This window comes from Thermobia domestica, chromosome 2 (genome assembly GCF_964235325.1).
Source record: "Thermobia domestica chromosome 2, izTheDome1.hap1.1, whole genome shotgun sequence".
Lineage (NCBI taxonomy): Eukaryota > Metazoa > Arthropoda > Insecta > Zygentoma > Lepismatidae > Thermobia > Thermobia domestica.
In genome coordinates this window covers 48179029-48193367 of record NC_137455.1, presented here as the reverse complement: position 1 = coordinate 48193367, position 14339 = coordinate 48179029, and the positions used below count along the sequence as shown (strand labels likewise).

General features: G+C 34.5%; 1 protein-coding gene across 2 annotated transcripts in view; it reads left to right on the top strand.

The window, feature by feature from the left end:
• The window catches only part of LOC145671739 (E3 ubiquitin-protein ligase TRIM45), a 161675-nt gene that overhangs the window by 87369 nt on the left and 59967 nt on the right, over positions 1-14339 (top strand). For both annotated transcript variants that reach the window (XM_081740948.1, XM_081740944.1), the window contains exons 2-4: positions 6612-6781; positions 8161-8735; positions 11924-12524. In XM_081740948.1, the coding sequence (XP_081597074.1) occupies positions 6613-6781; positions 8161-8735; positions 11924-12524 (1345 nt within the window). In that variant the 5' untranslated portion in view covers position 6612. The remainder of the gene's footprint in view (positions 1-6611; positions 6782-8160; positions 8736-11923; positions 12525-14339) is intronic.

The window sequence follows — 14339 nt, the reverse complement described above, 5'->3', positions numbered from 1 at the left end:
CTAGCTACCTCTGTAAAAACTGTTGCAGAAGTACCGCAGGATACTGAAACATTGATATTTTGATAGGACACATACTAGTTCTTAACTGAAGTCTTGACCCGACTAGGGTAGGTCCCATAATTTGGGAGCTATGAACCTTTAAAGTTCATTTTTACATGTTTCCAGCCGCTTATAACTCCAAAAGGAAGCATTTATGCACCCAGATTGGTCTATACTTTTTGCCTTATCTTGGTGTCAGGAATCACCTGCCAAACGTTGTCAGTGTTGTTTTGAAACACCCTGTAGACGTCCAAAATATGGTATGAATAAGTATGGGAAGTCGTATGTAGATCGGTCATATCGATCTGTCTATGTAGATAGGTATCGGAGAAAAAATCGTAAGAAATAAAAAGCTTTTTTTTTTTTTTTTTAATCGATTCAGCCTTGGAAGAATAGGTTCCGCCTCCCTGTTAGCTCTCTGTTCAAATCGGAACTGGTAGAAATGGACCATTTCTGGTTTTAACATTGATCATCATATACCAATAACAGTGAAGATAGTGAGAGGCGGTTGTCTGCAATCAAATCACTGTCCCAAGAATAGATATTTCCCTCCTTACATTAATAGTTGGAAAAATTATTTTAAAAAAATTAACGAATTAAAATTTAAGAAAATAAAAACTATGAAAAATTAACTGAGTAAATTAAAAATTGTTAGAAGTAAATGATACGCGCCACCGCAATATACTTTCTCGATCCAGTTTCTTAAACTAAATCTTGGTGAGCTGCAGTTATTAATGAAACATTTTCTTGTGAAATACCAACAACATTATTAGGCGTTTTTGGAAACTTTTCGCCCAAAGTAAAATCACCCTCAAAAGTAAACTACCTCTTGTAGATTTTTCCATAAGAAAACGGCTGATACGCTAGATTAGGGTTATTGATGAAATATTTGTATATAAAATAAAATCGCGGAAGTCGTACTTCACAAAACTTTATTTATATATATATATATATATATATATATATATATATATAAACTTACCTCTAGAGTAAACTACCCCTTGTGGACATTCTCATGAAAGTTGTTTATGGAACATTATAGGAATATTAATGAAATATTTATTTATGAAATTGAACAAAATTACATGAGTCATTTTTTAAGGAAATCACCTAAAAAAACTCATGCCAACAACATACTACCCTCGTACATTTTCTCAGGACAGATGAGTTATGTCATATTGTCAAGTCATTAATAAATGGTTTATTGATGAAATATAATAAAAATAGCCTAAGTTGATTTTCAGAAAATTTTACCCCAAGAGTAAACTACCCGTTCTCGAATTTCTGAGATACATTATAGGATTGTTATTGAAAATTTGTTTTATGAAATAGGTATATGAACAAAATTGTTACAGCCGTTTTTGAGATTTTCTTTCGTCAGTAAATTATCCTTAATTTTAGGGCTAGGAAGAAAATTCGGAATTCCTTCCCATGGATAATCACATAAAAACCTTAAATTTAAAATTTATTCTCGACACATTGAACGGCGTGGCCTCTAGGCGAGTGTACGGGTAAATAAGGACGAACAGAGGGACAAATGTCGCAAAATCACGTTTTTGGTAGAGTATAGGCCATGAAACGTGTCAATTTGTTGAAATCTCGAATTCGATTTGTTCCATACTTTACTCTCTTCTTTCATTACTGGAAAGTAAAAACTAATTGATTAAAATTAAAATTAAAAATCACAATTTTCACTACTGTGTAATGTGAATTGTTTTGATTTGTGAAAGTTAACGTTTTTTTTTTTTAAGTATAAAATTAAAGGTATTCGAAAACTAATTGGTTATTATGAAAAGTTACAGTTTTCATACGAGGAAAGGCACGGTGGTTCAGTGGTAGAGCGCTTACCTCTAGTGCGTGGAGTCCCTAGTTCGACTTCCGGCCAATTAAGTTTGTGGTGGACAACACCGTGTCCGTGGCTTATCTCAGGCCACTTCCGTTTCCTCGCATTCTCATTCCACCAATTCTTCTATGATTCACTTGCTTTAATCATCCATCTCCCTTAGCCTAAGGGACATAATCATTAGCCGTTAAACTGAAAGACTTCATTTTCATTTGTTTTCACACAAAACTGATAATTAATAAAAAAAATAAATAAAACATGAAATTGTAAACAAATATCAATCAAAACTACCTCTTTTATATCTGTTAGTTACACACATCTCGAATAAGAAAGGTGCTCGAAAGATGATGAGAGATGCTTGAATAACAATTAATATTGTTATATGACTTTGCAGTTTCCACCCCCACTTCTGTTTAACTTGCCCGACTTCGAAGACCAATTCTTAAATCACTGTTTGTGGCCCCACATAGCGTAGTCGGTAACGCTTTCGCCTTTTGATGCGACTGTTCCCGAGTTCGATTCCTGGTGAAAATATTCGATCAAAAAAGGTAACTTTTTCAGGTCAGCTATCCTGAATGAAAATTTTCCTAAATTTTCCTCATTTGCACCAACTAAATGCCGGGATGATAGCTAACACAGGTCCCAGGCTGCTATTTTCATTCCCCATTCCTTCCTTTCTTCCTTCCCCCCTCCCCAGGGACGTCATACATGACGGGCTTAAAGCCATAGATGCCAGCGGTGCAACAACATTGTGTATCGTGAAATCGGAACCAAACGATTTGATCAAAAGGTCATAATGTCTTGGCTGGTCATTGTGTAAGCAGTGCTCGAAAAGTTTCTTCTGACTTTTGGACACTAGCTCCCAAAATCAGTCGTCACGATAGCCCAAGTCCTATTTAACACGTAGACCTATATGCTTTGAGCTTGAGTTAAACTGTAGTTAATGGTATAAATTAATAAATCTATATACAAATGTATATTCTAGCATGAAGTAATTTCAACCAAAGTTGGCACAGTCCGTAGCGAAAGACCTGCAACGTGAGCATATAAATTTATTCAAAAAACGACGAAGTCTTTCGCTCCAAAATAAGTGTGCAGGGGAGGCTGTTAGGCGTAGTTTCATAATAAACTTATGTGCTCATGTTGTAGGGTTTTTTTTTTGGCTGCGGACTGTACCCATATGACTTACAATCTGTATATATATATATTATGGGGTAAGACAACCACTGCTACCCCGAAAAGCGAGAAAGAGTGACAGTGAGAAGACTGACATCTAAGAGTAGTAAAATAAAAATATTTATCTAATAAAATGCTATGAAAGCTATAAAAACGCCTGAACTCCAACCTCTAACTTTGGAATTCAAGTCTTTGATTTACGGTTATTTGTGATTTCACGCTTAACACAGACAGTATTTTAAAGTGTGTGTACTTTAAATAAATTCTTTAAATACATCTTTTTTATAAAGTTTATGTTTTAAAACTATTGTTCAGAACCTTTGTATTTCAATAAGCCTTTTCCAAAATCAATGCATATGAATTGTACTACCATCTTTGGAGTTCTTTTGAACCATACTAACTGAACCTGTGCTCTCTACATAGCGCATCATTCGCATATGAGCATAAATCTCCTCCTCATTCCTCACATGTACATGTCCCTTTATAGACACAAGCGAAAGACGTTTTGATAAAAAAAAAAATCGACAAGGGGTATCATAAAGGGGAGATTTTTTTCGATTATTTTTTCTCAATATCTCGCACCGTTTGCAAGATTTGAGCCTACTTCCGGTTGGAGTTTCTAATTCATGTATGACCAGCGTTTTCTTTCTTCTTGCATGCAGTATGTAATAAGCAAATACATTACATATATAATTAATTATGTCAGTTATATATGGTGTTCATTGGACAAAACACTCAAAAAATAAAGATTTATCTTAGACTCGAGAAATGGTTATCCTTCCTTTCCCATTATTATTTGGCCATGAAACAAACGCCTGATACATATACAACACCAATATACAACAATGTGCTGTTGGAATGTATAACGCATAGGATATGATGCTTTAGTTTTTTTTAAATTTCAACGCTTCTAGTGTACCCCAAAAAAAAATCCATTAAAGAAATAATGGCCATGTTTTTTAAATATTCAATTAGAACTGGACAATCTACGCAAAATTTCCAATCGATCAGTGAAAACGTCATCTTTCTAGAGCCTGTAGTTTCCGAGATCTCATTGTCGAAAGGATTGGCCACAAACATATAAACGTCCTCAACATATAGTTTAAAAGAACTCGGAAGATGGAAGCACAATTCACATGCATTGATTTTAGAGAAGGCTTGTTAAGATACAAAGGCTTTGAACAATAATTTTATATATAAACTTTATGAAAAAGATATAGTTAACTAATTTAGACTATTTAAAGTACAAATACTTAAAATGTTTGTCTCTGTTAAACGTGAAATCACACATAACCGTAAATGAAAGATTTGAAAGCTAAAGTTATAGGTTAAAGCTCAAGAGTTTTTAATTGCTATTATAGCATTTCAATTTTAAACTATATGTTTGTGGCCAATCCTTTCGACAATGAGATCTCGGAAACTACAGGCTCTAGAAAGTTGACGTTTTCACTGATCGATTGCAAATTTTGTGTCGATTGCCCAGTTCTAATTGAATGTTTAAAAAACATGGCCATTATTTCTTTATTACATTTTTACGTGTACACTGGAAGTATTGATTAAAAAAAAAAAAAAGAGGTAAAGCATTATATCCTGTGCATTATACATTCCAACACCACAATTTTATATAGGGGTTGCATATCGCTCAGGCGTTTGTCTCATGGCCAAATTGCAATGAAAAATGAAGGATAACCATTTCTCCAGTCTAAGTTGAATCTTATGTTTGGAGTGTTTTGCCCATTGAACATCATATATCACTGGCATTATAATTAATTGTGTGTGTAATGTATTTGCTTACATACTGCATACAAGAAGAAAGAAAAAACACTGATCATACATGAATTAAAAACTCCAACCGGAAGTAGGCTCAAATCTTGCAAACGGTGCGAGATATTGAAAAAGTAATGGAAAAACCTCCCCTTTACGGTATATCTTGCCAATTTTTATTAAGACGTCTTTCACTTGTGTCTGTAAAAGGACATGTACAGATGTGAGGAATTGCAAGGAGATTCATGCTCATATGTGAATGATGCGCTATGTATAGAGCGCAGTTTCAGCTAGTGTATCTATTTATTAAAATGCTACAATACCAACAAAAGCGCCTGAGCTCCAACATATAAACTTTGATTTACGGTTATTTGTGAACCTTTATATGTTTGTGGCCAATCCTTTCGACAGTGAGATCTCGAAAACAACAGGTGCTAGAAACGTGCCGTTTTCGCTGGTTGATTTCAAATTTTGTGTAAATTTGCCAGTTCTCACTCAAATTTTCAAGAAAAAAAGACATGTCTTTTTCTATTCCACGCTTTAGGCGTTGTTTTGGCCCTATTGACCCTTGTGAAAGGCAACCAGTAGAGGAGCTGCGTATAGCGGGTTGATGGACATTTCAGGCGTTTTGCTTTAATTCAGGGATGCAAATAAGCAACAAAATTTTACTACCCCTAGAAAACTAGCTACTGGCCCACACTCCACAATAGAAATCATTTACTTACCTTCGGTATGATATTAAATACTCGCTCGCACCGATGAACTACTCGCCCGAATTCCTGCTTTAATCTGACAGAAAACCTATTGTAAGCTGGCAACTTCGAAGGTTTGTGGACCCACAATGAGGCGTACTCGGATATAGAATTACAGTAAAACCTATCTTCAAGAGACCTTTATTAAACGGAAATATTTCACGGTCCCATGAGTTTACTGGCGAAAATCCTGTTCATTTAACGGAAACTGTATTACGCGGACAACGGAAATCAAAGAAGTCTCTTAGCGGAAAATTTTAAATTTCGGAGTGCAGGATTTAGGTTTTAGACATCGTGTAGTTAGATATACAAGTATTTTTAGCAAAACATATAGTGATGTGCAAACTGGAGCAGGCACGACGGATATATGTGCTTTAATCGAAAATTATATGGAAAGCTTAAAAGAAAAGAGGAGGTGGAGGAAGGAGAGAAATATGGTATTGAGTTGGAAGAAGAGTGCCAGGCTAAAGACTTATCAAGATTCTGTGAAAAATTTAAAGAAATTGCAACATTTGCCTTACGTCGAAATGACACTGATATCCTTAGTATGTTTCTCAGGCTAAAGTTTCTGTGGAAAGTTGAGTGGACAAGCATCAGTGTTTACAGAAAACTCTCCTTGACTATTGGAAAAATTAAGTTAACGTGTGTTCACCATTTTTACTTTCCGGAATCTGGAAAGTAAAATCGGAAAAATTCTGGATTTCGGAAAAAATCCGGAATTCGGAAAATTTTCGGAATTAAAACTTCCACAATTCGGGAAAATTCTGGAATTTAGAAAATCCCGGAAGTCAGAACAATTCCGGAATTCAGAAAAATCTGGAAAGTGAAATTTCCGATTCCGGAAAATTTTGGCCATAAAGCATATCATAGAATTTAGATGGTAAAAAGCGATTGTAAACTCCAGTCGATTGTTTAAGAAACAAAATACAGTATAAATCTGTTTTCCATAATTAAATGCGATTTGTCTACATTTTCTGTGTATGTCATTTCTTATTGTTCGGAAAGTTAACTTCAAACTTAATGTCTTTGTCTTTCAGAATGTTCCATGAGGGTGATGTAGATAGTTTTGTGTGCCCTTTATGCAGGAAGCAGTTTGTAGAACCTCGTGTGTTACATTGTCTGCATACCTTCTGCACTGCCTGCCTTAGGAATTTGGAACTTAGTAATCAAGATTCATCTTATCAGAATGGCGATACACAATCAGAAGGTAAAAGTCGTAGTATAACACGTATATGTACAACTCTACTTACTCTCCTATAAATTTTCTATTACTTCTGATACTCATTTTCTGTGTATCAGTTCCCATACATCTGTACGTACGGTTATCATATCTAAATTATCGAATATAGTACTTTTTTTTTCAGAAAGTGCCGAACTTTGCGAATCAGAAATTGCGAAATACAAGGTGAATATTGTAAAAATAATCAAGAAGTTTCAAATCTTCTTTGGGCATATTTTTACTTTCAAGATACTCCAGACAAAAGACAATTTCATCGAACTTTTAAGTCTTTAATATAGGTATTGGAGTTCAATTAATTGGAAACACTTACATTTCTTTCAAAAGGCTTATCCATTTTTGTAGATAATCGATGTATACTTCATAAAGTCTAACATTTTTTTTTTTTTCGAAATTGTATTAATTCTTTTTTCCAAACCGAACTCCTATTTTCCGAGAGTGCTTCAAAGTTTGTTTTAATTTTAAGGGCATAAGAAAGACCTTAATAATATGATGCAAACTAAGAATTTCTGTCATTTTTTGTAGTAATTTTTTAAAGACAAAATGCAAAACGAATATAAACGTGATTAAATGCCTTACAATTCAAAAATACAAATAATTTAAACGCTTGTGGGACATAGTGAACAATCCTAGAACACGTCTGACAAAAGCTGGATGCATGGCAAATTGCTATATCTATAGGTGTATTAGTTTAATGAAAACAGTTAATTTTTTAGTGACCTATTAATATTCTCGATATTCTACTGAAATTTGGATTGTAATAGGGTCTAAACAAATCATTTGGATCGCCTATTAACTAAGATTTTGTTGTTGTTGTTGTTTTTAATCTCAATGGCAAGATAAAATTTAAATATCTTATTTGATCACGATGTTGAGTTTCGGTACTTTATAAAAATATTTTTAATAGGACGTGCTTCGTATTTCCCTTATAATTTTTTTAAAGTGCTAAAACTAAAATATATTTCAAGAATTTTAATATTACGAAGTAGCAAGATCGTATTTAAGGGGAAATATCGGGAAATGGTTATTTTTTGTAAATAAGTTATTAAAATGAATTAAAATTCTATTTAGTGGAGTAAAAATTTTGAGGGGAAGGTTCTGGCGTCCTTTGAAAGTTCGATCTACGAAACAGAGTTGTAGATATATTTTACGATACATTTCTTATTGGTGAGAAGTTTGTCTAAAAGAACATGACGTTATAAAAAGAACTACTTCTTACGAAAAAAAAAATGTGTATTTCACTGAAGTAGCTACTCTGATTTTATAGTAATTTTATTATTGTGTTATGTATTTTTCACACGCTAAAAGTGTGCAACATATAAGGTAATCACTGTTTCTTGTATTTAAAGCCTCTTTTGCTACGGTGAAGTTCGCTGCCTCTGAGGAGAGAAAGTTGGAGAATGGCAGCTGCGTCAATGGCTCTGCTTCTAGTAATGACACCGAGAGTCGAGGAGGAGACACTTCAGATGGGAGAAGCGCAAAGTCTGGTTCCGACGGCAGCTGGACCCCAAGATTGGAACGACGAATAGCTCGTTCTAGGCTCGTTACGAGCAATAGAAGAACTTTAAAGTGCCCCACGTGCGGAGCAGAGACGAAATTATCCACTGGGGGTGTTGAAATGCTACCCTTTCATTATATTCTCCAACACAAAATAGTTTTGGCTTCTCTGAACAAGGAAACTACTCGACTTTTGTGCGATTTATGTTCCACGGATGTCCAGGCAACTGCTCGTTGCTCAGACTGTCTTCTCAACTTATGTTCCTTTTGTTCAGAGGCTCATCAAAGACAGCGCCGAACGGCAAATCACGAAGTGCTGGACTTAGAAGAAGCAAAGCAAAGGGGAATAACACGGGTGCTAAGTCAGGTGATGTGTCCCTTGCATCCAGACCAGGAACTGCGGATGATGTGTGAAACATGTCTGCAGGTGAGCGACAATTCCAATACTAACTTCAAAATTACTTGTATATGTACCACTATTTTATTTATTTTATTTATTTATTTATTTATTTTTTGTATTGGTAGGCATGGAGTTGGGGGTAGAATTAGTAAACTCTAGTCGAATATCTTGACAAATCTTTCGCGTCTCTAAAACAAGACAAATATAATTTTGTCACATCTTTTACAGTTAGCAACATACTTTCTTTCGTTAGAACATTCTCGATAGAAGTTGATAGGAAAGTAGTCGGGGATCTTTTCTTTCTTGCTTGCTTTCTCTTTTTTATGCCACAAAAATTCGTTGCTAATAATTGAAGACCGTAATATTATCCACAATGTTATAAGATTATCCACAAGACCCTAATATTAGATATTATCGATGCGAACACATAGATTCCGAGTGTCTATGTGAACACGTAGAATATATTAGTGGGTGCTTATGAGGTAAGTAACATCGGTAAAAATCCAAATGTTATCGCTATAAGAAACCCGGCACTTCGGATATCCAGGCTAATGCTCTAATTCTTGTGTACTAGAATTATATAATTAGGTAAGGTTTGTTCCCTGAAGAGCCGCCAATAGGGTAGGGTATATGCCAATACATTAAGAGTAGGCCTATTGATTATATGCCGTATTGCAAAAATTGGCCGTATTGCAAACTACTTGTGACATAGTAAGCGTACAACGAACTTATTTGCATAAAATATCGTCCGACATTAGCGCCTTTATAACAACTTATGAATTATGTATTCATACTTAAATATTTATCATGACCTTACATACTTATCAGTTGCATCCTTATTTTTTAAAAGTAGTTTAGAAATTGAAGATTTTTCTTTTACGTAATTTTGTAGAGAATGCAAAATACTAATTGGTACATTAATCAATGTTTTTCAGATGGTCTTCCTTCTTGCTTAGCTTGTCATCTAAGACAATGAAATCATAGTTGAATTCGTGTAGTGTGTCAAATATATCGTAAACAAATCTTTTCACTAAGTGATTCTTTGAAAATATTAAATAATTACGTCTAGAAATTCTAGGACTAATTTCTACTTTGCACCTTAACGTAAGATGTAAGTACCACAGGCTACCATCACAATATAAATGCTTCTGAAAAATGTAGCTGTTTAATTTGGAAATGACTACTTGAGTACTAATATCCATTTTTTAAATATCCATCAACAATATGAAACCAAAATCTTACGTAACGTAAACGTTAAGTTTTTTTTTTTTTCTTTGTCTCAGTGAAATTGGCAGGACTTGTGCCCCGAGCACACTGCATAGAACACTTCTCGTCGAATATGTTGGCTTTGGTTTTATTGCGTTCTGTATTACAGAATATTCCTCTCGGAAGTGCAGTATTTTTTTTTTATTTGCTATTTAGAATGAAAGACTACGTACACGCGATAATGCAAAATGTTATGTTAATTATGGTTGATGGTATATACTTGAGGGTAAAATCAAGTCCGTAATTTTTTGATAAAATCGAAGAAAAAAAAAAACCCACGAATTTTATGGTGTTATAGAGTGAAGTTCATCGCCAATAATAATTGCCAGTTTTCATTCTGCTCGATCAGATTGTATACTTAAGAGCCTGACTTACTAAAAATAGGCTAATACAAAATTTACCGTTTCTCTTTTGTTTGTTTATTCATAAGTGAAAGGAGATAATGAAATGCAACTTAGCATAATCATAGATAATGTTATTCTACAACAGAAAATATGAACATGAAGAATTTTCAGTGTTGTCATCCATAGAAATTACAGTGCTGTCAGAATAACAACGCCAATAAAATCTAAGTTAAGGCAGCGACTAGAGAAACGAACTCAGCTGCATTTGGTTACGTATCATGTTGTTTTGGTTTCCTGTGAACTACTTTTTAAATAATAGTTGTATTTAATTTGTAATAAACAAAACAGTTTTAACATACAGTTATTAAAACTAAATAATAATGTTATACAGAAATTCTGTAAATGGTACAATCAGACTGAAAAATGGTAAATTTGTGGGGAGGATTTGTAAATTTTGGGTGTGAAAAATATACTTAGGGTAGAATGATAAATTAGGGAGGGTTGCGCCCAAGCCGTTGGGGGAGCATGGACACCCCCGACCGCCACGGTACAAATATAACAAAACAGATTGTTAAAATAGTAGATTGTAAGTGCTTATGTTTGTCTTCTGCTAACAGTGACAGACACAGTTATAATGACAACCGTATTAACATCTCTAGAAGCTAAAGGAATAACTGAATCAAATGTGCTGGCTTCGTTTACATAGCTCGTTATTAACCTACGTCTGTCGCCAAAGTTTCATTAGAAACCATTTCCTTCCAAAATGAGTTCTTTCCTAGTTTTGTCCATTAGTCTGGGAACTAGATCAAAATAATGTTGATACTCTTGTTATAGTAGTAGCTATTGGATAGCTCAGCTATATATGAACATTGTATTGTAAAGAAAAAACAGTCGTGTTTTTTACAATTCTGGGAAAACCTTGACAATCGGATAATTTCATCGAATTAAGAAAGAGTTCTAACATAAAACTTTGTTTCACCTTTTCCCAAACAAGGAGAACTTAACAATAAGTACAAACAAGTTAGTAAATAATTGTTTCTAACGTTATCAGTAAAAGCAAATTTTGTGCGCTATTCTTCCGACTTTGCGAAAGATTAAAAGAAAATCTATTTATTGCAGTACAGGGTTCAAACAAACATGATATTGCGCCACAATACTGAAAGGCATTATTATTATTATTATTATTATTATTATTATTATTATTATTATTATTATTATTATTATTATTATTATTATTATTATTCGTTATTTTATTATTATTATTCGTTATTTTCTGTAGAGAGGTAACAGAAAAGGGGCAGCGACTATGATTTTTTTTCAGTTTATCACTTGGTTACACCTAATGCATTGGTTACCAACTATAATTACAATCTGAAAATGATCCGTTGATAGTACAGTAAAGCTTTTTAAAATAAAAATAATAACATTGTTGATATAGGTAAAGTCGCAGTGCTTTTAATTTTCAGGCTTAGGATAGCTGAATTAGCACCTTTGTATGGATGCTGCTGAATTCGATAACTTGGCAACTTATAGAGGATTAGTATTGACAATTAGACCTAGAAACTAAACTCAATTCAATGTTTTAATACTCATTTGTTATTACAGGTAGTTTGTCGAGACTGCTGTTTATTACAACACAGAGATCACCAGTGTATGGATGCACCACAGGCTGCAGATATTTATGTTGATTCAATAAAAGATGCTTTGTCCAAAGCGAAACCTTCTGCCAATAACCTTAAGGAAAGTCTCGAAAAGCTATATAAACTTAGTCAACGAATTCATACAAGGTCATGTCAGGTGGAGACAGAAGTAGATAGTTTTACGGACTCGTACATTCAAGTGCTGGAGGAACATCGTAAAAATCTCCACCTGCAGATCAGGAAAGCGCGCGAGAGCAAGTTGAAAGTTCTGAGGAATCAGAAATTGGAGATCGAGCGTCGTTTAGAGATGCTTAATTTCACTGTGTCCTTCACAGAAGAACTGCTTCAAGAAGGTTCAGAAGTTGAAATCTTAAGTTTTGTTTCCCCAGTTCTCAGAAGACTAGATTGGTGTAAATATCAGAACGGACCTGAGTTTGAACCAGGTGTTTCAGAAGCTTTACAGTTCCTGCCAAACGAAAAGGCCGGATTAATTAATAATAAGGCGGTATTTGGTGTTATTGCGACACAGATTTGTTCACCCCAGCACTGTAGACTGAAGACAGATGGTAAGTATTCCGATATAATAGCCTTATTTTTATCTATTCATTGTGCATGAATTGATTATATTTTGTCACACTTATATCTTATGTAAAATAAACGTAATGGTAAAAATAGAATAGAATGTTGTGACGTAGTATATTGGTTTCTGACATATATAACAGTTTATATGGTCACTCAACGGTGAATATAACTATAATGTGTTATAATTTAACTACAGGTTTTTCCAAATTGTTTCATGATACTCTGAAAATGCCCGATATAGTATACGAGTGTCAGAATCCAGATGTTTTGTAAAAACTTCCGTCTCCTTTAACCTACATAGTATAATTGTGAGACTTATGTTTCATGAAAATGAAAGATTGTAATGGAAATGGTGGGACGAAAAATGTGGGAGGAAATGGGAGAAACCCAGGAAAATCCACGGACACGATATTATCCACCACAAACTTACATGTCATGGGATCGAATCAAAGGCTTCTCTTCTACTCTCAAGTTTCTAGTAGTATTCGTAGATGGCAGTTTCTGAAGAATCATGTAGGTTATACACAGAGAAAGAGTTACGAGTTTCAGATTTCAGTAATATATTAAAGTAAGAGTACTACAATAACAACGTCATTTGATCTTCAGATACAGAACCGTACGACAGAACTCTCTTGCACAGCGATGACTAGTGAATTATTTTGACGTAGAAGAAATGAAATGAAATGAAATCTTTGAGTTTTACGTCCCACGTTTATGCTGGCGAGGCTAAAGGAGACGGTGATGATGAAAAATGAATGAAATGGTGGAATGAAGAAGTGGGAGGAAACGAGAACCCTGAGGAAACACACGCACACGGTGTTTGTCCACCACAAGGTTCACTTGGTGCGAGCTGGGATCGAACCAGGGATCCCATGCACCACAGGTGAACGCTCTACCACTGAGCCACCGCGGCCCCCTTGGCGGATAAGACCATAGTTAATTAGTAGAGAAGTACACCCTTCCTCCCCAATTTTCTTTCTTTAACGTCCCACAATTCTGACCTTTAGTCTGAAAGAAGCGGGTGTTTAATGAAAGTGAATGATTCGGAAATTTTTGTGCTCTTCCACCGGAAATTAAATCCAGAACTACGAACATCAATGCACATGCACTAGCCACTAGACCAGCGTAGGGGACTAGAGAAATATAATGGGTCAACTTATTCTGTAGCGTTTAACTGTTAATAACTGTCACAACACAACAGAAATACACACAGTCGTAAAAACTCCTTCATTTTTTTTTCTGTACAAGACTGACTTATTTGCTATTTAAACAGTATTTATTACGTTTTTATTATGTCCAATTTATTGTTGTAGAATATAGGAAACACGAAGGTTACACACCATAAATTTCACACGATTGTGTATCAGGTCAAGTTTGTTCCATGACAAAGATGATCCTGATCGGATGAGTACGGCGTATGAATTTTTGTTTTCAAAAATATGACTCAAAATTTCGTCGCTGCGCCTCGAAGAACCGCTATGTGACACTTTTGTCGAAAATGAGTTATGAGGTGCAAATAAACCTGAAAGATGTCAGGTAGAATCCCATATAATGTGGATATTCAATTGTTTCGCCACAACAATGAAAAAATAATAGGTTCTCATCACGTACGTATTGGTTAATGTATACAAATCCGCCAAGTGCTTATAAAGGCGCAATAGACACAAAAATAGTAATATAATATTGTTGAAGCAAGCTACAACATGTCCAGTGCTTAATACGCAGAACCAATTTTATTATATTTTTCAAGCGTTTCCGTGTATTTGGCAAAATTTTATGAGTTTGGAATGTTTTTTTCC